The following is a 26,710-nucleotide window of genomic DNA, read 5'->3' on the forward strand; positions in this document are numbered from 1 at the left end:
TGATTTTGTTATCAGTTAAATACAACCAAACTAATAAATATCATTGTTATTTACATATGCACATTCACGGTTCTACAATCTGTCGAGACCTGTAATTTTGCATTGCACAAGGTCATATTTTCTCTGATTGACATCTGTACACTAAATCCATTGGATTTTTGATGTGTACCGATTGATACTTTGGTCATAGATACATGATTCTTATTAGTTGTTATTGGCTTTGAACTACAGAAATGACCCCACAAATGTAGCTGTCAGTGACTGCGAGTACTCTCAGATCTGTACTTAGTGTCCTTTCTGTTGTTAGGGATGAGGCATGTATAAATACCCTGCCACGTCAGGTCTGTGTTTTTGTTACTTGTTTTTTCTGCTTTGTATCGATCTGATGAGTTAAGCCCTTTTCAACTGATATTTATAGTTTGTTCATATGTTGGGGTGTTACTCCACTTTCCCAGGTTGGACGCAGGGTTGGGCGCCCGCAAACATGTTCAACCCCTTCACATTCTATAATGTGCCTATCCAAAGTTAGGAGCCTGTAGTTCATTGGTTGTAGTTGGTTCATGTCTGTCATATTAATTTTTCGTAAATTGTTTTGTTATAAATTAGGCCGATTAAGTTTTCTCAATTGAATAGTTTCATATTTTTCATGTCGGGGCCTTTTAAAGTCGACTATATGGTATGGGTTTTTTCTCATTATTGAAGGCCGTATGGTTGCATATAATTGCTTAAATCCACTTTATTTGAACTATGGTGAATAGTTGTCTCATTAGCAATCATACCCCATTTCCTTATTTTTGTATTGTCGGACGGATAAAATTTATAGAATTGAATATTTTTACAGAAGTATTGTAAGTGGTTAGTTTTGGAGGGCGTAGTGTACGTCCACCCTCTTTTTGACCTGAAAAATGAAATTTTGTTAATAAAACCTTCCCCAAAAAAAAAATTGACTTGCTACGCTCGCCAGAAATTTTACCATTTTGACAATAACACCCCCCTTTTTTTGAACCCAGTACTCAACCTTGATTGTTAGGCTATTATATTTTCACATTAATAGAATATATATTCTAAACTTCATTTTGACTGCTCTATTTGTTTGAAGTTGTATGTGTATCCCACAAATAGATGATCTGTACCACAAAAGTTAAATTACTTTACTTTAAGGGGTGAAATGTTGATTTTGAGTGGGACGAGGATGGACAATTTTTTCGTCAATTTGTGAATGAGCAGAAAATTAATATTCTGGCCCTGGTCTGAGTGAAAATAAATAATCTGGCCGCCTTTATGTTGGAAATAAATATTCTGACCTCGTCGAATTTGTCACCCCCTCAGAATCAAATGATCGTCCCCTAACTATGATCTGCTCTCGCTTCTGTCATGATTGAGGTGTTAGAATATCTGTTCATCTTTTAGCCATGTTGTTGCCTTTTGTCTTTGTCACGATTAATAAAATAAGGTAAGTCGGGTCTGTACAACATAGAAAACACAAGCTCTCAGGAGCCTTTCACAACAATAGAAACATATACAACCTGAACAGTAAAACACTTCGTATAAAGTTAATAACAGAAAAAAGATAACTCATGTTTTATGGCATCTCTAGTACCTCTTTTAATTTTACATCCATACATGTATCAATTGTCCTCTTTATCTTGTACACCAGCAATGACAAATGTCGTCTTTGGAAATAAGCTTTAGGCACATATGAAGAATACAGGAATGGTAGTTTATATATGGAGATGACGCAGTTTATGCCCTTATCAGATGTGGAGATTTCTACTTTGATACCAGTAAGCCAATTTTAGCTATATGACGTATTATAGTTGATTTCATGGAATGGTACTGCTTTCATCTCATTAGACAATTTTTGTCGAAGTCTTGCGTTTAAAGTTTTTAATTCAGATTGAAAACGTGAATTACCTATATTTTTTGTTTGTTTTAGGAATATGTAAATATAAGCTAATATCACATTTTCAGCGCTTCGTGCAAAATGTGATGGTCACTTGCTTTCATATCGTATAAATTACAAAAAATAGCATTCAATTCTATTTTGTATCTGCCTTACCGATGGCCGGTAATCTTAACCAGTAAGACTATATATACATGTATATATTTATATATATATATATATATATATATATATATACCAAAATAACAAAAAGCTAAACCTTTCCACTTAATAAATAAAAATAGAATTTCAGTGCAATCTTGTTAATCTCTCATGCTCGTTTATCAACATGTAATTTTAAAATTTCTCGTAAACTAAATATTTATCAGAGTATTTGGCATTACAATTTAGTGAAATGATAGATTAATTAGTGGGCTGCGAAGAATTTAGATTTAAATTATTTGGATATGTCCCAGTGCATTGTTAAAAATAAACATTGGATATAAACATTATGTAATAAATTCAACATAAGTTATATTTAAAATTTAAAGAATTCAGCCTGAAAATAACTTTTCCATTTGCCTTTCTCAGCAGTTTGGTAGCAGACTCATTTGTATAGCTTCATCCACAACTTGTAGAGTAATTTCCAAGGACTAATCCAGTGTTACGTGTCAATATGAGTGAAAGGTTTGAAATATATGTCAATGAAACAGCACTCTAACAACACAATAAAAACCGAATCAGAAACCTAAAAGTTAACGTATGGTCTTCAACAATAGGCAGTATTTATATCATATGTCAAGTTCTAAATCATCCTTAGTCTAGACAAGTCTTCAATAGATTTAGTATTTACTTTCAAAAATCTGTCATTAACAGTTACGTCTTTAAAGTACACAACACAGTAAGATCACTGACGATGTTTCTGAGTTGGGACAGGCTTGTTTACATTTGATGGGTTAAAACTGGTTTCTTAGTGCTCCTCTCTCAATCAGTGGAAGAACAAAAGGAATATAGATGAATTGGTGTTTAAAGTCTAGCTGCAAAGATAGATAGATGAATTGTTGTATAACGTCCAGCTGCAAGTAGATAGATGGATTCGTGTTTAACGTCCAGCTGCAAAGGTAGATAAATGAATTGTTGTTTAACGTCCAGCTACAGATACATGAGTATCAGGATGTGAACAGGTTAATGGTATATGCATATGAAACCATGCATTGTACAGACGGACACGCTGAGCCGGATTTTAACGTGTTGGTTCACTAAGTAATAGTTCACAAGATGATATGTCACCCTCCCAGACACATTACTCTGACTCCGAGTCGACTAGGTTGGCTCTGTTCTTACTACCAATTTCCACTAGCTCACTTAATAATATCGGCATTACAAAAACAAACACAGCTGCTACAAATAAAACAGTATTATATTTTATTGCATAAAAAATGTTCTAAGAAAACTGAAAATTTATCAATGAGCCATGAAAATGAGGTCAAGGTTAGACGAACCCTGCCAGACAACATGTACACCATTCAATCATTCCGTACACCAAATAGAGTTCACTTATTGTTTATGGTATCTAAGAAACAGATATAACCTTGAAAATTTAACATTGACCAATAAACCACTGGAATGAGGTCAAGGTCAAATGAAGCGTCGGACATATACACCATACAATCTTTCCATACACAAAATTTAGTTGACCCATTGCTTATAGTATCGGACAAACTGACAAAACTATGAAAAACGTAACGTTGACCAAAGTCAAGGTCATATGAATATAAAAAAGAAGATGTGGTATGATTGCCAATGAGACAACTCTCCACAAGAGACCAAATGACACAGAAATTAACAACTAAAGGTCACCGTAAGGCCTTCAACAATGAGCAAAGCCCATACCGCACAGTCAGCTATAAAAGGCCTCGAAATGACAATGTAAAACAATTCAAACGAGAAAACTAACGGCCTAACTTATGTACAAAAAATGAACGAATAACAAATATGTAACACATAAACAAACGACAACCACTGAATTACAGGCTCCTGACTTGGGACAGGCACATACATACAGAATGTGGCGGGTTTAAACATGTTAGCGGGATCCCAACCCTCCCCTAACCTGGGACAGTGGTGTAACAGTACAACATAAGAACGAACTATAAAAATCAGTTGAAAGAGGCTTTACTCATCAGATGGATAAAAATACAAATACTACAAATACAAGTGGACGTGGCCGGGTACTTGTACATCCAAACAACAAAAAGACACTAAGTACAGATCTGAGAGTACTCGCAGTTACTGCCACTAACAACTAATAAAAAAAATCATGCATCTAAGACTAAATTATCAATCCGTACACATCCAACATCCAATGGATTTAGTAAAAGACGTCATAAACAGTCAGAGAAAAACATGACCTTGTTCAATGCCAAGATACAGGTATCGACAGATTGTAGATCCATGAATGTGTATATGTATATAGCAATAATATTTAGTTTGCTTTTTTAAATTTACTGATAACAAAATCAATATTAGTACCAATAAAAACAAGATTTAATGATCTAATTACAGTGTTGAATTGGTAACCTTTTAGCATAAGTTTATTTAAAGGATCGATAAGTTTACCAGGATCGTTTCTAAATTTCCGGGCACGGTAAACAATATTGCCGTAAAAATGAGGATGTGCAATCCCGTTTGAAATAAGTTAACTACAGGTACAACCAAACTTTAAAACCAAATCTTTATATCTGTGGAAGAATTTAGTAAAGGTTTTAAGTAATTTGTGGTAACGAAATCCCTGGCTTAATAATTTACCAGTAATACATAGATTACGTTCGTTAAAATCAAAAACGTCACAACAGACACGGGCATAGCGAACGAGTTGTGAAATATAAACACCGTAAGATGGTGCCAAAGGAACATCACCATCCAAAAAGGGAAAATTAACAATAGGGAACGAAAAATCGTCCCTTTTGTCGTAAATTTTAGTGTGGAGTTTCCCGTGTAAAACCGAAATATCTAAATCTAGGAAAGGACAGTTGTCACCGTTTAAATTTGATTTATTTAATTAAAAGTAAGTTCCTTTGGGTAAATTTCGGCAGTATATTGAGAAAATTCTTAATTATTTAACGAAAAAATATCATCAAGATAACGGTAAGTGTTGTTGAATTTATCAATTAAATGCAATTTTGACGGGTCTTTACTGAGTTTGGTCATAAACTGTGATTCACAACAGTACAAAAACAAGTCTGCTATTAAAGGGGCGCAATTAGTGCCCATAGGAATACCTACAACCTGTCGATAAACTTTGCTGCCGAAACGTACATAAATATTATCAAGGAGAAAATTAACAGCTTCAATCAATTTATCACACCTCCAGTAAGTATATCTAGCATATTTACCTTTGAAACCTGCTTGGCAGACATGTACACTACAATAATTGCATACACCAAATATAGAGGCCCTATTGCTTATAGTATCTGCGAAATAGACCATTTCATTTCTTCATTCTTTTTTTATACCATTGTTCTCTATTCTTTATCTATTTTGCCCATTATTCTCTATTCTTTATGTTTTTGCCCTTTATTCTGCATCTTTTGCCCATTATTTCTCTATTCTGAAAACTCCACAAGACCCTCTTACATGAGACAACTGCATACAAGGTATGAAGCATCCAGGTCTTTTACTATCTAAAATATAGAGCTTTATACAAATAGTTGACGCTGCAGCCGCCACCCCCAGATAGGAATCCCGATGTCTCGCATTCGAACGAAGTTTGAGTTTTATTTATACGTCAGTTACATCAGACGTTAAGATAGAAAACAATTCTTCTCTTACAGGAAACTGTCTAATATCGGGGACCTCAACATCGTTCAAGACCGAAAGGTTATGAACTGTCTGAAAAAGAACCAAAATGTTGTCCTCCATAAAAAAGGAATTGGAAAGAGTTTCGTCATATTATTAAAGATGCTTTTTCGTTCTATTGTAATATAAAAGGAAGTTATCGGATAAAAAAATACTAAATTCTTATTTGAATAAATGTATGAATAGCTGTGGATATTCGAATCACATTTCGAAGAATAATCTAGATATCAATAAAAGGAATAAATTTCGTCAATTTCTAGGATTATAAAAACATTTAAAAAATACTCAAATAACGTAATGTATCCAGACTGGCCGACAAGCAGCCAACAATTCTACATTTCTGTTCTCGAGTTCTTGTCAGTAAGTGTTTTCAACTAATTTTTCTGCCATTTTAACTAGTTCCCTGACTTTATAATTAATGTTTATTGTTGTAATGAAGAATATGCAAATAATGGAATTAATTATTTTTCTAATTTAAAAAATTTAGGGTGTTTTAAGTAAATTACGTTCTATTGGTGGTCTCGTTTCAATTCGGTTGACAGTTATGACTTTTCGACTTTATATTACACTTCCACAAAAGCTTATCAAACAGAAGCTTTCTAATTAAATCAAATTAGTCCTTTGAAAAATCTGATTGCAAAATTTTTATAGTGTACTTTTATAAGGAAAATGGTAAATATGGTAGCTACACTTAATGGAACTGTGAACTGTACATTTTCAAGTTGACAACACGGAAAACTCTATTCTAAAATCAACGACAAAATGAGACGATGTTTCGATTCATTTAATTAATTATTTTCTTTTTTTGGATGGTGATGTTCCTTTGAGCCCATGAATTTAGATACGACCCATGTTAACTCTAAATTGATGCTTCGAATAACTTATCCTGAAAGATTATCAATTTTACACTTTAGTTCGATCTTTGAGTATTGTCTTCATTGGTACTTACATTGATTAAAACACTAAGCTAATTGTGTATTGCTATAAGGTTGATCCTACATCCTGTCAATACTTATATGTTTGCATTGCACAACGCTGTGTTTTCCCCAGACTGTTTATAACGTGTTTATACTAAATCCATTGGATGTGTACTGATTGAAATTTTAGTCAGGAGTTGAACACGGTTTTAGTAATTGCAAGTACTTTTAGATTGGCAGCTAGTGTGTGTGTTTCTTAAAATAGTTTTGAGTTCAAAGTGCCGATCTGATGAGCCAAGCCTTTTCCAGCTGATTATTATAGTTTGTTTAAGTTGTGCTGTTACATCGCTGTCCCAGATTTAGGCGTGGGTTGTTCAAACATGTGTAACCCTGTGATATTATGGAGCGTATCTGTCCGAAGTCAGGAGCCTGCAATTCAGTGGTTGTCGTCGGTTGTTTTCTGCTCTTTTTTTTTATTGTTTTTAATATAAATCAGGTAACTGGTTTTCTCGTTTTGGACTAATTCATATTTTCTTTTTTGTCATGTCTGGGCCTTTTATTGCATCTTTGCCGGGTGAGTTTTTACTATACGGTATGGGTTTTTCTCATTGTTGAACCCCGAACAATGACCTTTAGTTGTGTACATTCTCGTTATTTGGTCTTTGAAGAATAATTGTCTAATTGTCAATCATTCCATATCTTTTTTTTAATTTTTAAATCAATGAAATTACATTATCTGAGTTGTAAAACATACTTTAAAAATGTGCATCAATAAAAATAAAAATTTGTTTTTGTAAAAACACTCATTGTCATAAGATGAAATCACATAATTGTCTTCACGTAAATGAAAGGTTTTACAAATGAATTGCATTCCTGCATAAACATTTGCTTATATAATTAATAATCAGGAACGATTCATGATTTGCTGTTATTTGCTGGCAAAGATGGCGAAAGACTCTCATTCTAACTTATGACAGTTACTGTTTAGAAGCACAGGCAAGAGACGAGATTAAAAAGTACACATCCATACTTTTGTTAAATTTCGTCTCGTACCTGTATTTATAAGTACGCTGGCTGATATTCTTATTTAAGAATTAAGTAAGAATTCATAATCGACAGCTTAAGTTGGTGATTTGGTCTTTCAATTAATCTTGTCACAAGAAGAGTCCATCTTCGGAAGCCGTATCGTGTCCTTTGATAATATTTTGATTAACTTCTAATGTAAGTCTGCTTTCTAGATGACATTTAATCCGCTTCTGAAGTTATTCACATCTACTACAGAAAGACATTCACTACTACAAGCTGTTTATTTCATTATCTCTATTGTTGTTGCTTTTGATGTCTATTTCTGCAATTAATGACTTTTCCTGAAAGTGATTACCGTGAATCATATGTATGAAATGTACACTGGTAATTATATCAATTAACAGTTCAGATGATCGCTCCGTCAGGTATTTACAAACTCCCACGATCTCAGCTGATTACGAAAACAAACCAGAGAAACTATTTCACCTACATAGAATGTTTGCTGATTTATATGGATTCTGAATGATGCAGTATTCATACCTGTACAGAATGTTAAAATTTGCATCTCAATAAGAATTTCTGTAGTATCCTGTCGTTTTGTACTTAGTTCGGACTTGGCTGATTTCTTTGTCTGGGGTGCATCATTTCCATAATGCATACTAATAACTGATTATCTGATCGTACCAGTAACCTGTTTCTTTTACACTGGCAAAGTGTTGCATATTTGTGTAGATATATGACAAGAAGTCCAATAATTCCCGTGTCTCTAACCTGTCATTATACTAAAGTATACTATTTACTCAAGTTTCATTTTCTAAAAGAGCATGGTAATTTGGAAGTTGCAAGGAATCAGATTTCACACTACGAAACACCGACAGTTAACGTAATTTGGGCCGGCGGATTAACCTGATTGTATTCATCCTGTATTACTTCTGACAACCAAACTACATATGTCAATTGCTGCCATTTTCTTTTGGAACCAACTCGAGAAAAAAATTGAGATATTACTTGCACCTCATTTGGACTCTCGTCAATAGTTGTCTCATTGGCAACCATACCAAATATCCTTATGTTTACATTGCCAGCTACTCAATACACAGTAAGACTTACAATGAATGAGTTCCATAGACACATTGTAAGAAATTGTCCAACGGTCTGAGTCAAAGCAAGAGTAAGTCTACTAGAACAACTGGAACTTCTCATAACGTGACAACATTAAAACCCAATTATCAGAAAAAATTAAGCTCATATGAAATTTTTAAACTCAAATACTGAGCCGTTACTCGGTAAAAAGTAGTTACAGAACATAGCTCACATGTGATATAAAACTACGTCATATATCAATTCATCGCATGCAAGACAATCTCACAACAAGGATGAACATTTCTTTTCATGATATTATTTTCCATGTTAATTTCTCGCTGTGTTATAGTAGTCTCAGTTTGTAGTAATCATTTAAATTCGTTTATATCACAGGCAAAACGACCGATAGAACGCTGTGTTCTCGTGTTGTGTGTTCAAGGAGTTTGCTTGTTCGTATAGGTTCTGGTGACAATCTTTTAAATGACTTTTGTTTTATTTCAAGTCAAGCAAAATTCCGTCATGTCACCAAATACACAATTTAATGACTGTTCTGTTGTTAATCGAAAGTCTGCAGAATTTGAATATCACTGTAAACAGTTTGCCTTAAATAATTAATTTTTAGAAAGACTTGTCATCTTGTCGCCTTTAATTTTTTTTTTTTTTTTGCAATGGCGTGCTTCGATTTAAGACTGTTAAATGTCCCTTTGGTATCTTCTGCCACTGTTTTGCTTCTAGTTATATATTTTATACTTTTACGTAAATCCAGCCGATAAATTCATGACGAAGTTAATAATTATGTTCTTCGACTGTCCAATTACCATCCAAGTAAATATAGGATTTCCTGTCTTTTCCTATTTTCTTGTAATTACAGTTCTTGAAAGATCTATATGTACTTACTTCATATCACCATAACCACGTCATTGAAAACAACCGATCACATATCCCAAGGTTACAGACGTGGACTAGATGACTGTGCCATCTTCATTGATATTTTCATGAGAAGCAAACAAATAAACGAATTAAAATGAAATAAAAATTCCATGGCCGGTTACATCTCTTTAGCTCATTTTATAATACACTTAAGATTAATGGAGTTCATGCCTTGTGGTCATAAAAATTTCGAGCACGATTATCGTACTCAGACTCAAAAATTATCCAATCAAAATACAAGTACTGGATTCGGTGTTTCAAGTTTTTTACTCCGAGTACTGAGTAAAGTTTTTCAGACCGAGAGTCCAGGGCCTGGGTTTGTGAACATATACATATCACCTGTAATGCTTTTGACACCGATCGTTACATCAGTATACAAGTCAACAACTTGATGTCACATGCAATCCAGATAACATTAATGCTATCTTACTTGAATGATTGCTATAATGCCGATCTGTACGGATAGCTAATCATTGAAAATAATATCAGCCATACTTACTTGCATGGAGAATCGTCATATCATGAACATGTTCAATACAATGTATGTATGATTAAGAACTTGTGGTATGAATGCCAATAAGACAACTCTCCATAAGAGACCAAATGACACGGAACTTAACAACTATAGGTCACCGTACGGCCTTCAACAATGAATAAAACCCATACCGCATAGTCAGCTATAAAAGGCCCCGAAATGACTAATTTCGGCTATGTATGATTAAGAACTTCATTAGTGTCGTTTGACTTATTTTGATTCCATGGTATTTTTACAGTGTTGTTGAAATATTGATGTACTTGTCATGTTTTATGCCCTTGGTCAAGTTTACTTAAATATTATATAGAAAATCACACCGTTTTATCGGCTATCGGCACGACAGATACAATAGAGTTGTTTTGGCTTTGGAGTACATCAGATTTTTTGTCTGTATTTGCGATTGTTATTGCTACACTTTACGATTTTGCAATCGTGTACAGTAGATTTTGATTTATGTTACATTTTGCATCGACAGCAGCCGGTACATTTGTAATAGGGTGCAAAAATGAAGGACAAAAATCGTAACCTGTTAAGTAAGTATATCTATAATATACAATCTTAAGACAGTATGTACAAGAAAAAGGAATAAAAAAAATACCATACTTAACATGTAATGTACATTTAAAAATGTCAATGGCCATATTCTTGGAAAACCAATTCAAACGTTCCCTTGTCAAAAATAATCCTTCCTTAAAACATTGATATAAGAGATTCTCCAGTAATAGATTCAGTTCGAAGGGGTCCGGTTGTCGAATGTCTCCTTGGCATTTTTTACATCGATGTATTATTTAATCGGTTGTTCAAGCCCCTTAGAGCTCATGTTGCATGCTTATTATGTTTATACAATATTTAACCTATACTCCAAATTAAATTTACTTACTACTTATTTACATCATAATTCGCGACAGAATTTAGTCTGAAACGATATATCCCAAAGAGCTCAATTCAAGTTGCTGACTTCGTAGACTGGTATCCGGCCTTTAATTGACAAGTTTGACAATATTTGTCTATTCCGAAGCAATACTGAATATTTTACGGAGGGAACCGACCTACTGATGTCGCTTCTGATAAAGATGCCCTTATACATGTGCATATAAGAAAAAGCGCATGAAATAAACCAAATATTACAAGGAACACGAATGTATCAGAGTTATATCTTAACGCTGTGATAAAGCATTACAATAGAAGCAAACACTACAAGCAACAGGAATTTAACAAATTGTTGGCATGGTAGAAAACAGAAAAGCTTAGTCATTTTTATATTTATATACAAATTTCTCACCTGTTTAAACAGGTGCACCAAGAATGCACAACACCTGAATCTACTAAAAATCCTCTGTTCAAACGCACTTTCTCACAAACTTTATAATACGAAATAAAATTGGTTACCGTATGACTTATGTCGACAGGAATATCTGAAATTTCACAAGATTGTATCACTCACCTTGACATTTACCCAACAACCTGTAAGATATGCATTCTGCAGATGCAGTATTCATGAATCACAACAATTGAAGTCGAAGCCAATCGAATGAATGACTTAATCTGTGCTGTTATTTTAGGATTTGGCACTTGCAACTGGCCGTCTGCCGAAATACTTCTTCACAGACGCAGGAATTTTCTTACTATGAAATCATTCAATTATGTTACATTTCTACAAGAATTTGCGTAACATAAAAGTGACATAGTTTTTGGATTAATCGAAAGAATCAATAGTGATGTATGTCAACCTTACTATATTTGATGGCAGGCCGCTTACAACCCGAGTCTGTACTCACAACTCCCTTTAAAATTAAAATTAAATAAATAATTGATAAGTAATTGCTGTTTGCTTAACGTCCAGTAGCAAATATTTCATACATATTCAGGACGAGAGAATGATATTAATAATTAAATTAAACAAATATATGGAAAAGTTTTACCAACAACTGAAAGAAAACTGGTCACATTTCAACAAGAACAATAGTATATGACCGTTAAATGAAATCGTTAAAAAGTAATTAGACTTGAAAAATATGGAAAAGCAATGTCAACATTAATTAAAGTGTATCATGATAGTTGGGTTGCCAATACCGACTTGTAAATTCAATGAGTAAGAATAAATGTCTTCTCAAACTTATTTCAGATGCAGACGTTTGTTGCTTGTTTTTGTTGTTGCTGGAATTTTAATTAAATAATGAAGGTCAAATAAGCCATGCAATTTAAAAGTCATATAAGTCTATTTAATGTCTATCATCATGAAGTATTTTGGGTTTTATTATACTTGGATAATGTAATACGATTTGTATCTGGTAAATATTTAATTCCTAAATTTAGGATTGTTTCGAATTGCATAACAGACTGACTATTATCACCACAGACATGTCTCTGTTATCACGAAGAAGTATATTTCCATTCAGAAAAGGGAAATTTACTTAAGGAAAACTAAAACTATCACATTTGTATAACAATTTCTTTATCTTATCTCGTTTTGAATATGCATGAAATCAACGTTTACTTTACAGGTAAATGCATATATTCGAATTCAAGATGCGTATGAATCTTTTTCAGAGGGACGTTCAACAAATTTCGTATTCACATGCGTAGAATGTATGCTCCCATTATTCTCTCAGTTTTGGAGTTTGGGTTCCCGAGAATTTGGTTGGTGGTCATCAGACTTCCGGAAGTCACTATACCGAACGTGCGTGACGTACAGGCTCTTGTCCTATCATTGACCTCATAATTTTTGTTGTTGTTTTGACAAGTATTATTTAATTGCTGTCGCATTGATGTTTCCCCTGTCTTCTCTAGAGTCGTCTGCTTTGAAAAATTTTGTTCATTGGAAAATGAAATTTATTGTGGAAATGGACCTTGATGAATACGAGGTCTTGCAAATATATTAACCAACATAATCACCATAGGCATGCTTCATTCGTTGTCCGAGTTATATATATTTCTCAGCATGTTTTCTTCCATTTACCAATGAAATGATTGGTGTTGGAATCTGAGGGATTTGCAAAATTTTTACATTTATTTTTCCAGAAGCAATAAAATGCTCCGCTGGCGCAGCTTGATACGACCGCAGAGGTCGTATCCTGAACAGTTGGGGCAAGTATGGATACTACCTTCAAGCTTGATACAGCTCATAATTTGGATTGTGGTTAAATCTTTGACACAGCATAGGTTTCTGACACAGAATAAATGTGGTCAAAGAACTGAATTCAAGTGATATTACCACTCAAGGACAGGAACAATAAGTTAATTGAAATTTTGTTTATTTTGAGTTTTATAACTGATCATGGAAATAAAATATCAAAATAAACAAAAGAAAGTTTGTGATTCATTATTTCCCTACACATTAAATAAATAGAAATTTTCATTTTTCTTCCTATAAAAACTACATACAATTTGTATTACATATTTACAATTGTAATCAACTATTTGATAATATTTACTTTATGAATATGGATAAGTGTTGTGTATTTACTACTAATTCATTCATGCAACAATTACCAACTATTATCAAGAAAAAACATGTAGTATTCATCAATTAACAAACTTAAAATTTGAGTGACAAATTTATTTTGTGTTTTCTAAGTGGTGTGACTGATAAGCTGATTTTCAATCCAAAATCATTTTGATGCAATTTCTTAGGGATAAATGTAGGACTGTTTATGCTGCATCTATTTTTAACTTAAACTTTCCTTACAATTTCTTTTAATTGTGCAATACAGCTCTGAATTTGGATTGTGATTAATATCTGATATTATCGCTATTTTACGAAATTTTCCTTTGATCTTGCTGACTGATAATTTCCTATCTCAACGGAGTCGAGTGATATGAAAAATTATCGCTAGAAACTAAGGGGGCACGTGGCGTTGTCAATGAAATTGACATGAAACTGACAACGTCGTCATAGGTAAAATAGCGATAAATAGATTCTCATTGGTCATCTCAACTCGATTGCTTTTCTCACTTTCGCCGTACCCGCTCAAGCGAGAAAATCAATCTCGTTGAGATGATCAACGATAATCTATAATACCATAGGTTTCTGATTATGTTCCTACATCAAAAATCTAAATACATGTTTAGATTCAAGCAAATCAAAGAACTCCGAGAATTCAATTTTTAGATGAACTCAAACAGAGTTGAATTTTGGACCCTTTGGACCTCAATGTGGACCAATTTGATAACAGAGTCAAATAAAATGCTCCGCAGGGCGCAGCTTGATACGACCGCAGAGGTCGAACCCTGAACAGTTGGGGGAAGTATGGACACAACATTCAAGCTTGATACAGCTTTGGATTTGGATTGTGATTAAATATTTGACACAGCATAGGTTTCTAACACAGATTGAATGTGGTCTAAGAACTTAAAAATTTTAAATTGGACATTCACCTATTATGGTCCAATATCCAAAATCTAAATACATGGTTAGATTCAGCATATCAAAGAACCCCAAGAATTCAATTTTTGATGAAATCAAACAAAGTTTAATTTCGGACCCTTTTGACCTCAATGTGGACAAAGTTGATAACGGGGCCCAAAAATCAAAAATCTAAATACATGGTTAGATTCAGCATATCAAAGAACCCCATATATTCAATTTTTGTTGAAATCAAACAAAGTTTAATTTTGGACCCTGATTTGGACCAACTTGAAAACTGGGCCCATAATCAAAAATCTAAATACATGTTTAGATTCAGCATATCAAAGAACCCTAAGAATTCAATTTTTGTTAAAATCAAACTAAGTTTAATTTTGGACCCTTTGGACCTTAATGTAGACCAATTTGAAAACGGAACCAAAAATTAAGAATCTAAATACACGGTTAGATTCGGCATATCAAAGAACCCCAATAATTCAATTTTTGATGAAATCAAACAAAGTTTAATTTTGGACCCTTTTGACCTCAATGTGGACAAAGTTGATAACGGGGCCCAAAAATCAAAAATCTAAATACATGGTTAGATTCAGCATATCAAAGAACCCCATATATTCAATTTTTGTTGAAATCAAACAAAGTTTAATTTTGGACCCTTTGGACCTCAATGTGGACCAATTTAAAAACGGGGCCCAAAATCCAAAAACTAAATACACGGTTATATTCAGCATATTAAAGAACCCCATGAAATCAAGAATAAAACCCCATTGAAATTGGTCAAGAAATAAGCAATTTATAGGAAGTATCTTCTTTTGCACAATCCTGTGCTATTAAATATTTCTTGCTATTGCGCAATACTGTACAATTGACAATTTCTTGCTATTGCGCAATATTGTGCTATTGGATATTTCTTGCTATTGCGAAATACTGTGCAATTGAAGATTTCTTGCTATTGCGCAATACTGTGCAATTGAAGATTTCTTGCTATTGTGCAATACTGTGCAATTGAAAATTTCTTGCTATTGCACAATACTTATTATATAATAATTTACACATCCTGTTTGGTGTGTATCTCCTACCATATCATTATTATTTGATTTTAAATATAAATCAGAAATAACCAACTTAAAATGGAAAATTTTAAAAGAAACAAAAAAGGAAAAAAAGAAAAAAAAGGAAAAAAAAATAAATCCCCCCCCCAAAATTTTTTGAACCCCCATTATGATTCATCACCCCCAAACTCAATCCCAGCCTTCCCTTTGTGGTATGGTACCTTGCAGTACAATTTCAGAGAGATCCATACACTTGAACACAAGTTATTGTCTGGAAACTAGAAAAAAATGTGTTTTTTGGCCCCTTTTTGGCCCCAAATTCCTAAACGTTTAGGGCAATTACCCCCAAACTCAAACCCAGCTTTCCCTTTGTGATATGGAACCTTGTAGTACAATTTCAGAAAGATCCATACACTTACACACAAGTTATTGTCATGAAACTAGAAAAATGCTTGTTTTTTGCCCCTTTTTTGGCCCCTAATTCCTAAAATTTGGAGGCAATTACCCCCAAAATCAATCCCAGCATTCCTTTAGTGATATGGAACCTTGTGGTACAATGTCAGAGAGATCCATACACTAACACACAAGTTATGTCTGGAAGTTACAAAAATGCTTATTTTTGGCCCCTTTTTGGCCCCTAATTCCTTTACTGTTATTACCATAACCCCCAAAATCAATCCCAACCTTCCTTTTGTGGTATTGAACCTTGTGGTAAAATTTCATAAAGATCCATTCACTTAAACTAAAGTTAGAGTGCGAAAACCAATGTGTCTTCGGACGACGCCGGACGACGCCGGACGATGACGACGATGACGACGACGACGACGACGCTTGACGACGACGACGCCAACGTCATACCAATATACGACCACAAAAATTTTTTTGCGGTCGTATAAAAACCAAAATCTAAATACACTGTTAGATTCAGCATATCAAAGAACCCCATATATTCGATTTTTGTTGAAATCAAACAAAGGTTAATTTAGGACCCCGATTTGGACCAACTGGAAAACTGGGCCCAAAACAAAAATTCTAAATACATGTCTAGATTCAACGTATCAAAGAACCTCTAAAATTTATTTTTTGTTAAAATCAAACTAAGATTAATTTTTGGACTCTTTGGATCTTAATGTGGACCAATTTGAAAATTGGGCCCAAAATTAATAAAATGCTCCGCTGGGGCGCAGCTTGATACGACCGCAGAGGTCGAACCCTGAACAGTTGGGGCAAGTATGGACACAACATTCAAGCTTGATACAGCACTGAATTTGGATTGTAATTAAATATTTGACACAGCATAGGTTTCTGACACAGAATGAAAGTGGTCTTAGAACTTAAATTTTTTTAATTTACCTATTCAAACCATATCATTATTATCTGCTTTTATATATAAATCAGAATTAACCAATTTAAAATGGAAAATTTTAAAGAAAAAAAAGGAAAAAAAAATCCCCCCCCAAATTTTTTGAACCCCCTTATGATTCATCACCCCCAAACTCAATCCCTGCCTTCCCTTTGTGGTATGGTACCTTGCAGTACAATTTAAGAGAGATCCATACACTTGAACACAAGTTATTGTCTGGAAACTGTAAAAATGCTTGTTTTTTTACCCCTTTTTGTCCCCAAATTCCTTAACGTTTAGGGCAATTACCCCCAAACTCAAACCCAGCTTTCCCTTTGTGATATGGAACCTTGCAGTACAATTTCATAAAGATCCATACACTTACACACAAGTTATTGTCCTGAAACTAGAAAAATGCTTGTTTTTTGCCCTTTTATGGCCCCTTATTCCTAAAATTTTGAGGGAATTACCCCCAAAATCAATCCCAGCCTTCCCTTTGTTGTATGGTACCTTGCAGTTCAATTTCAGAGAGATCCATACACTTGAACACAAGTTATTGTCTGGAAACTAGAAAAATGCTTATTTTTGGCCACTTTTTCCTAAGCTTTTTGGTCAATTACCCCCAAACTCAATTCCAGCTTTCCCTTTGTGATATGGAACCTTGTAGTACAATTTCATAAAGATCCATACACTTGAACACAAGTTATTGTCATGAAACTAGAAAAATGCTTGTTTTTTGCCCCTTTTTGGCCCCTAATTCCTAAAATTTGGAGGCAATTACCCCAAAAATCAATCCCAGCATTCCCTTTGTGATATGGAACCTTGTGATACAATGTCAGAGAGATCCATACACTAACACACAAGTTGTTGTCATGAAACTAGAAAAGTGCTTGTTTTTTGCCCCTTTTTTGCCCCTAATTCCTAAAATTTGGAGGCAATTACCCCCAAAATCAATCCCAGCATTCCCTTTGTGATATGGAACCTTGAACCTTGTGGTACAATGTCAGAGAGATCCATACACTTACACACAAGTTATGTCTGGAAGTTACAAAAATGCTTATTTTTGGCCCCTAATTCCTTAACTGTTGGTACCATAACCCCCAAAATCAATCCCCACCTTCCTTTTGTGGTATTGAACCTTATGGTAAAATTTCATTGAGATCCATTCACTTAAACTAAAGTTAGAGTGCGAAAACTAATGTGTCTTCGGACGACGACGACGACGACAACAACGCCAACGTCATACCAATATACGACCACAAAAATTTTTTTGCGGTCGTATAAAAATCTAAATACATAGTTAGATTTGGTATATCAAAGAACCCCAAGTATCCAATTTTAGTTGAAATCAAACAAAGTTTCATTTTGGACCCTTTGGACCTTTATGTGGACTATTATTTGAAAATCAAAAATATAACTACATGGTAAGATTTGGCATATTCAGGTGTAATACCACCAAATCATAGTACGTCAAATCCAGTTGCATACGAAAAAGGTTTGAAAAAAAATATTCCCTTGAATTTGTCAGTTGTAGGAAATTAATCCTACATTTCATTGCAGTAAAAAAATTTTGAGTCATAAACATATAGCTTGGGTGTTTCAGAGCATTATTCTTTTTTTATTTGGTGTTTCTATAGAATATTTTGGAAACTTGAGGTTACTTCTTTTATTATACTTCATGTCAAAATGCCAGATTTTGATTGGTTAATACGAGGGAGACAATTTATTCTATCCCATGGCAAATACTCTATTAGGGAGCTACCATTTGATTTTTAGGGGGGGAGGGGGGTGGGGGCTAGGATGAAAAATTTTGTCCTGCATTTTTTTTAGTTGTAATCTCTGTCCTGCATTTTTATTTTTCACTCTATTTGGTCCTGCTTTTTTTTAAAAGTTTATCCTGACTTTTTTTTACCTAAATTGTCATCCTGACTTTTTTTTTTGCAAGTGTCTCATCCTGCCTTTTTTTTTACTCAAAACTCCTATTTTTTTCAAATTTCATCCTAGCCCCCCCCCCCCATAAAAATCAAATAGTAGTTCCCTTACCCATCAGGGAGACGCTTGCTCATGTGTGCGCTTTAATAAATACGGATGATTGTTATGTACGACATAGTTTATTATTTTGAATTTGAAATTTAATAGACAGTAATAACAGAACATTCAGTATAATAAATTAAATAACACATAGCTGAGAGGGTGATAGAGCAGATTGTTACCCCTCGAAAAGACATTGTCAACCTTGGCTTCGCCTCAGTTGACAATGTTTTCTCAGGGTAACAATCTGCTCTATCACCCTTTCAGCTATGTGTTATTTATATAATATGCAATGAAATGTTATGTGAAATTTTGTCTGTAGTATTGGAGAGGACAAAACTTTACTCATGCCAAGTATTTCTTTATTTGAAACTAAGATAAATTCTGAACATTTTTTAGAAAAGTGCAAATTTAACAAAGACTAATAGGGGAAAAACAATGGTGGTGTCATACCTATTACGGGAAGCTGCACATGCACCTTTGACCTTGTAATTACTCTCATTTGTTAAAATTTCATGCTATTTAAGTGAAATATTACAAAAATGAAATATTCTGAGTGGATCAAGTCTCAAAAACACATTTTAAGAGAAAATTGCCTTGAAATAGGACTCTACCATGAATATTAGTAGACAGAGCAAGCCATACTAAGTGTTTTGGGGAGCTTTTTCTGACTTTTTCTCCTTATTTCTTACATTTTGCTATAATAGAAAACTTTTTCCTAAGTAATACTTTGATATATATATATACAGTTATAAGTAAATAAAATTATTTTTGAAGCAGTAACAACAAATTATTCACTTAAAGGTAAGCTTTTTATGTCCCTCTCTGGAGTGTGGTGTAAATTTAAATTTTAAGTAAGGACTTATTAAATCCTCCATGGAGTCAGTAAACTTTTATATGGATAGTTCATTCAGCTTGAATACTTCAATTACTCATTTATTATCACATTTCTTTCATAAATAAGTGAAAGTTACCCCAAAATTTTGATTTATTGGCCTCAAAAGTTGAAATTTTGAGGAAATGAGAGGTATAAATTGACCAAAAGGGACCTTATATAATATAATGAAGACAAAGAGGTACGTTAGTGGTATTTATCATCCTAGAGTCATCTTTTGTATCATATTCATCTGTTTGTAGGCAGATGAGATAAATATTTGATCATTTATTGGTCCACACTATATTCTACTAGTATCATGTTGCAGCTTGATTTGGATTTTTCATTTGGTGTTTCTATAGAATATTTTGGAAACTTGAGGTAACATGGTTACTAAAGCTTGTACACAGGAAGAAAAGGGGTGAAAATTTGATTGGTAAACTTCTAGTGATGGTTATTATCTTATATGTAATGAAATGTTATGTGAAATTTTGTCTGTAGTACTGGAGAGGATGAAACTTTACTCATGCCAAGTGAATACCAATATGTAAGACAAATGAAAACTAAATAGTGATGTCCGACAGACTATTGTCTTATGAACATCTGAAGGATGTTACTTTAATTTTTAATTATCTAATTCAAGGACCAAAAAAGAGGCCTAATCTTACCTTCTGCTTTGCTATGCTAAGTTTGAATGTGTTTAACCTATTGTTTTTAAACTAAAATTAGGAAATTGCAACATAGAAATCAAACAGTCCTCCAGCAAAAATGATAAGGTGCACTTGATCTAATTGTCTGCAAACAGTTTATGAGTTTTATACAAAAAGTCATATTTAAACCTTTAGTATCCCCCCATTTCCTCCATTAATAATCCACGTAGAATAAGTAGCAGTAAGCTCAATCAAACTAATTTAAAATATTCATTGGTTGAAAATTTAATGTACTTTCCAATGATAATATTTTTGGAAATTATTTTCAATTTAAATGATACAGTTTTGTGGTCTGCAAATGAATGTGTAATTGTGTTAAGCCTAATGTTGCAACTCCCTCTGGCAAAGTCGACCTTAAATGGTAAATTGTTTTGGCTATTCTGTATGGTTTCAAATGCTTTCAAATTTTTTGACTATCCAAATTTATGATCACAAGCATACCTAATGAAGGTTGATCAAGAAACATTAGGTGGAAAATACAGTTGGTGTAAAAATTACTAAAATAAGAAGATGTGGTAAGATTGCCAATTAGACACTTCTCCATCAGAGACCAAATGACATAGAAGGTTAGCAACTATAGGTAAACTTACTATGCTTGCATCAATTTTCAAGAATTATCAATGTACACTAGTGAGAATTGGAACACAAAAATTATTTGAAATCATTAAAAAAACAGAGTTTTAAACAATAAAACAAAATTTATTTTTATTAAAACAGATATCTGTTAGTCATCTGCTAATAAATAATCTTGAATATCTGCTTTCATCTTTGATCTGAAAAATACAAAAAAACATAAAATGTAGAAAAATTCATTGCATGATCATATTCTAAAAGATATCAGAAAATAGCTTGAAATTTTGAATATTACTGATAAAAGAAAATTTATTAACAAAATGCGCACTATTTATTTTGTTTGCATATGATTGTAAGACAGAAAAGTGAATTATTAACGACATATATCTACCAATAACTGTTGATAATTACATAAAATTATAATTTATTTTGGGTGGGAATGAATTACCTTTCTGTTACCAAAAATTCTGCACACTCTGGGATTTTCAGCCAAGTTTTTTAATTCTATAATTCTTTATCAAAATTCAGATATGAAATTTGTATGTATCTTGAGCTTGATTTTGACAGCAGTTATTTATTGTAATTGTTTATAAGAATGAAGAATTTAGGGAATGCAGAAAATCCAATTCTGTTAGACACAAACTATTTTGTATCTCTTTTTTTCTGAATGGAAATTTTTATTATCAATAAGATCCTATTTTTATTACATCTTTTCCCTTAATTTTTATTGATAATATTTTCCAAATGAAACCTTCAGTCATTAAAAGCAAAACGTTTGTAAGAGTCATCTCTATTCAGAATGATATCTGAATTCCAGCTGTCAATCAAGACATTCACTGCTGACAAACTTTGTCATAAGTGTGAATTATATGAAACAATCCTTGTTTAATGTCTTAACATCAGGCCTTGCAGCCATAACACTTTCGAGTGCGATTTTTTTACTCAGACTTGGTAATTAACCAATCCAAATACTGGATTAGATGGTTCGAGCACAAATATTGTACTCTGAGTACTGAGTAATGTTTATGACCGAGGGCCCTGGTACTCAGTAACGAAGAGAGGCAAAGATACCAAAGGGATATTCAAACTCATAACACATAAGAAGAGAATTAACTCAGACAATGCCATGGCAAAAAAAACAAAAAGACCAAAAGAAAAACAGTAGTACAGAAAACACAATATAGAAAACTAAAGACTGAGCGTCAGGAACCCAATCAAAAACAGGGGGTGATCTCAGGTGCTCTGGAAGGGTAAGCAAATCCTGCTCAGCATGTGGCATCCATAGCTTAAGAACTTAACATTGTGTATGATGGAAGTATGTTCAGACCTCACAGAAGCCTTTAAGAGTTCGTTTGATGATTACGTTATTCATTAATGGCTAGCATTGCCTGTCTAACTAGATTGATTGTTGGGTTTAACCCTACTTTCAGTACTCCTTGCTATATCAAGGGCCAGAGCTTTTATTGATGGAGGAAGTTGGAGTCCCCAGAGAAACCACAGACCATTGGCAGGAAAACTGGCTTGATACTTAATAGCCTAATTTGAACTTATCCCAGCACACAAGAGATAACAATTGTTGCTGAGAGATTAGGAAAAATTCCAAAGGAAATCTCATGATTCTTTGTACTTTCATCAACAGATATAACAAGTGAATCTGTGAGCTACTGCTCACTAAAGATACCCCCGTCCGCTAAAAGTATAAGGTAAACAGGAATTTGTTGAGTGATGAATCTGAAAACGCATCACACGGTATAGCTGACTCATATAAACCCTGAAACCAAATTTCAGAAATCCTTGTAATGTAGTTCCTGAGGGAGGCGCGACGAAAAATATTCATGGGACAGACGGACGGACTGACGGATGGACGGACGGACAGACAGAGGTAAAACAGTATACCCCCACTTTTTTAAAGTGGGGGTATAACACTTTTTTAATGCAGGGGTATAAAAAGTTTATTGTTGTCAGTCTGAACATTTCGACTCATGATAACTAAAATTAGTTTAAAATTTTGGTATTTATTGATCTTTATCTTAAATTCTAATACAATATTAGGTTCCACAAATTCAAGGTCCCTACTGATTTTGAACACTTACAGACTTGTCATTCCAGTGTTGTAACGGGACTTTTTGTAAATATTGACAATTACAGGAATGTCTCTAGATAACTAAGTTTTTCTTTAATAACTGATCTTTATCAAATTTTTTACAAGCTGCCTTTATATTTCAACAATTTTCCCAATTATCTTTCTAGAATCAAGGCATTTTATCTGACAAATCATACAAATCTTTTTTGTAGGTCTTGAAAAAATCAACTATCCATTCCCTAATCCTATAATTTTTACTTTCTGTAAACCTTTGACAGATTCCTCGAATTCATTGAAAGATTTGTTGTTCTGGAGTTTTGGGACTTAAAACACTGATATATTATAGTAAGTATGAAACCATAAAAAAATCATCACCAATATTTATGATCTAAGAAACTTGTCTTTGGAAGGAATCTTTCTCTCCCTGCGTCATAGGACAGTTTACTGGTATCTACTTAAGTATTAGAAAACGCTTAGTCATCTTACATACTTGCCACATGTTATAATTTCAAAAGTATATCATGTGAGTTTTTAAAAAGACAGTGTTATCAAAAAACAACATATTTAGAGGCATTTGTTTTGTTTCTTTAACCACTGGATATATGCTGAGTTTATGGAAACAGATTCAGGCTAGATAAAATTTGTTTGGAGCAAACAAAACGACCATTTAGGCTACTTGGTGAAATATTTGTGGTATGGGCTATTTGTTTATAAGGGTTCAGCTGATAAGGTGGAGAGGTTACTTAGTTATCTACATAAGAGAAGATGTTTAAAGAAATTTTGATTACTGTACTGTAATGGTGTTGAGGCTATTTTTTGGATATACCAAAAATAATACTTGATTATGTTGCAACCAAAACATATGTGTTTGAATTTTGTTCAGAGTAAAATTTACATTAATGTGATCAAATTGAGCCCCCCTCCCCCAATAAAACACAAAAAACAGAATAAAAAAGCTGTTACATAAAAATGCCTGTATAAATAGCATTTTATCTTACTGGTATTTTTTGTGTTGACTTGGATATGAAATTTACACAATGGACATTCCAGTAACGAATAGCTTTGTTTTGAAAAATGTAGAATTTAAAACATTTTGTGAAACCTAATGTTCTATATGATCCACAGAGGTAAGCATATAAAGGGAAATAACTCTAAGATTACTTAACCTCTAAATTGCAAAATACAGCTGTTTTTCCAAAGTGATAATAGAAGATGTCCCTTTATTACAGAAAAAAGTAAAACAACAAAAATACCAAGGAAAACTCAAAACAGAAAGTCCTTTATCAAATGGCAAAATCAAAAGCTCAAACACATCAAACGAATGGAAAACAACTGTCATATTCCTGACTTTGTACAGGCAGTACAGGTTTTGTTTATTGTTGAAGGTGGAATTGTGACCTATACCCGTATTTGTTTACATCCTCATCCTTTTAATCATTGGTAGATAGTTTTCTCATTGACAATCATACCACATCTTTATTCAGTAATTCATGAGAAACATCCTCGTCCTTTAATCATTGATAGATAGTTTTCTCATTGACAATCATACCACATCTTCATTCAGTAATTCATGAGAAACATCCTCGTCCTTTAATCATTGGTAGATAGTTTTCTCATTGACAATCATACCACATCTTTATTCAGTAATTCATGAGAAACATCCTCGTCCTTTAATCATTGGTAGATAGTTTTCTCATTGACAATCATACCACATCTTTATTCAGTAATTCATGAGAAACATCCTCTTCCTTTAATCATTGATAGATAGTTTTCTCATTGACAATCATACCACATCTTTATTCAGTAATTCATGAGAAACATCCTCGTCCTTTAATCATTGGTAGATAGTTGTCTCATTGACAATCATACCACATCTTTATTCAGTAATTCATGAGAAACATCCTCGTCCTTTAATCATTGATAGATAGTTTTCTCATTGACAATCATACCACATCTTTATTCAGTAATTCATGAGAAACATCCTCCTCCTTTAATCATTGGTAGATAGTTTTCTCATTGACAATCATACCACATCTTTATTCAGTAATTCATGAGAAACATCCTCGTCCTTTAATCATTGGTAGATAGTTTTCTCATTGACAATCATACCACATCTTTATTCAGTAATTCATGAGAAACATCCTCTTCCTTTAATCATTGATAGATAGTTTTCTCATTGACAATCATACCACATCTTTATTCAGTAATTCATGAGAAACATCCTCGTCCTTTAATCATTGGTAGATAGTTGTCTCATTGACAATCATACCACATTTCTATTCAGTAATTCATGAGAAACATCCTCATCCTTTAATCATTAATAGATAGTTTTCTCATTGACAATCATACCACATCTTTATTCAGTAATTCATGAGAAACATCCTCATCCTTTAATCATTGGTAGATAGTTTTCTCATTGACAATCATACCACATCTCTATTCACTAATTCATGAGAAACATCCTCGTCCTTTAATCATTGGTAGATAGTTGTCTCATTGACAATCATACCACATCTCTATTCAGTAATTCATGAGAAACATCCTCGTCCTTTAATCATTGGTGGGTAGTTGTCTCATTGACAATCATACCACATCTCTATTCAGTAATTCATAAGAAACATCCTCGTCCTTTAATCATTGGTGAGTAGTTGTCTCACTGACAATCATACCACATCTCTATTCAGTAATTCATGAGAAACATCCTCGTCCTTTAATCATTGGTGGGTAGTTGTCTCATTGACAATCATACCACATCTCTATTCAGTAATTCATGAGAAACATCCTCGTCCTTTAATCATTGGTGGGTAGTTGTCTCATTGACAATCATACCACATCTCTATTCAGTAATTCATGAGAAACATGTGATGGAAATATTTTTTGGATGAACAGATGGTTGAACAAAAGTAACTGCAATATAGCCCCACTCTTATAGTCGGGGTATAATATCAAACTTAAAATCAAACCCCCAACAAGGTTCAGGTCAAGTTTTTTCAAGTATAAAGCGAACGACCACTGAAATGCATGATTATCGGTGCATGCTAAGTCATTAAAAAAAGCTTGCATTACCCTATGGTTCAGGTAATCTAAAATGGGGTCTTTTCCTGGAAAAACTAGAAAATTTTGAAAATATGCTTTTGAAAAAATGCACTGTTACATACCTGTTTACTCTGTTTGTAATGTCTCGCTGAATATACTCAGGAAGCTTGTTTACATCACTCTGGAAATAGAAAATATACAGACTTCATAAGTGTTTCTCGTTTTTTTATATAGATTAGACCGTTGGTTTTCCTGTTTGAATTGTTTTACACTAGTCATTTTGCCATTTTTGGGGTCCTATATAGCTTGCTGTTCGGTGTGAGCCAAGGCTCCGTGTTGAAGGTTGTACTTTGACCTATAATTGTTTACTTTTTACACATTGTGACTTGGATGGAGAGTCATCTCATTGGCACTC

At 33.4% G+C, this 26,710-nt stretch overlaps 1 protein-coding gene and 2 long non-coding RNA genes across 4 annotated transcripts in view; 1 reads left to right on the forward strand and 2 right to left on the reverse strand.

Annotated features, from left to right (window-relative positions):
* LOC127701374 (uncharacterized) overlaps positions 1–26,710 on the forward strand; it is a 189,643-nt gene that overhangs the window by 122,394 nt on the left and 40,539 nt on the right. The gene's annotated exons all lie outside the window — the stretch shown is intronic.
* On the reverse strand, positions 1,592–11,754 carry LOC127701395 (uncharacterized). The gene is made up of 3 exons (XR_007982011.1): positions 11,676–11,754; positions 5,278–5,565; positions 1,592–3,283 (listed from the first exon to the last, which is right to left on the reverse strand). It is a non-coding gene; the product is annotated as an uncharacterized LOC127701395 (long non-coding RNA).
* Positions 21,282–26,710, reverse strand: part of LOC127701304 (cytoplasmic tRNA 2-thiolation protein 2-A-like) — a 47,749-nt gene continuing 42,320 nt past the window's right edge. For both annotated transcript variants that reach the window (XM_052205188.1, XM_052205189.1), the window contains 2 exons: positions 26,418–26,476; positions 21,282–21,376 (listed from right to left, as the gene is read on the reverse strand). In XM_052205188.1, the coding sequence (XP_052061148.1) occupies positions 21,328–21,376; positions 26,418–26,476 (108 nt within the window). In that variant the 3' untranslated portion in view covers positions 21,282–21,327. The remainder of the gene's footprint in view (positions 21,377–26,417; positions 26,477–26,710) is intronic.

Source organism: Mytilus californianus, unplaced genomic scaffold (assembly GCF_021869535.1).
Source record: "Mytilus californianus isolate M0D057914Y unplaced genomic scaffold, xbMytCali1.0.p SCAF_5, whole genome shotgun sequence".
NCBI lineage: Eukaryota > Metazoa > Mollusca > Bivalvia > Mytilida > Mytilidae > Mytilus > Mytilus californianus.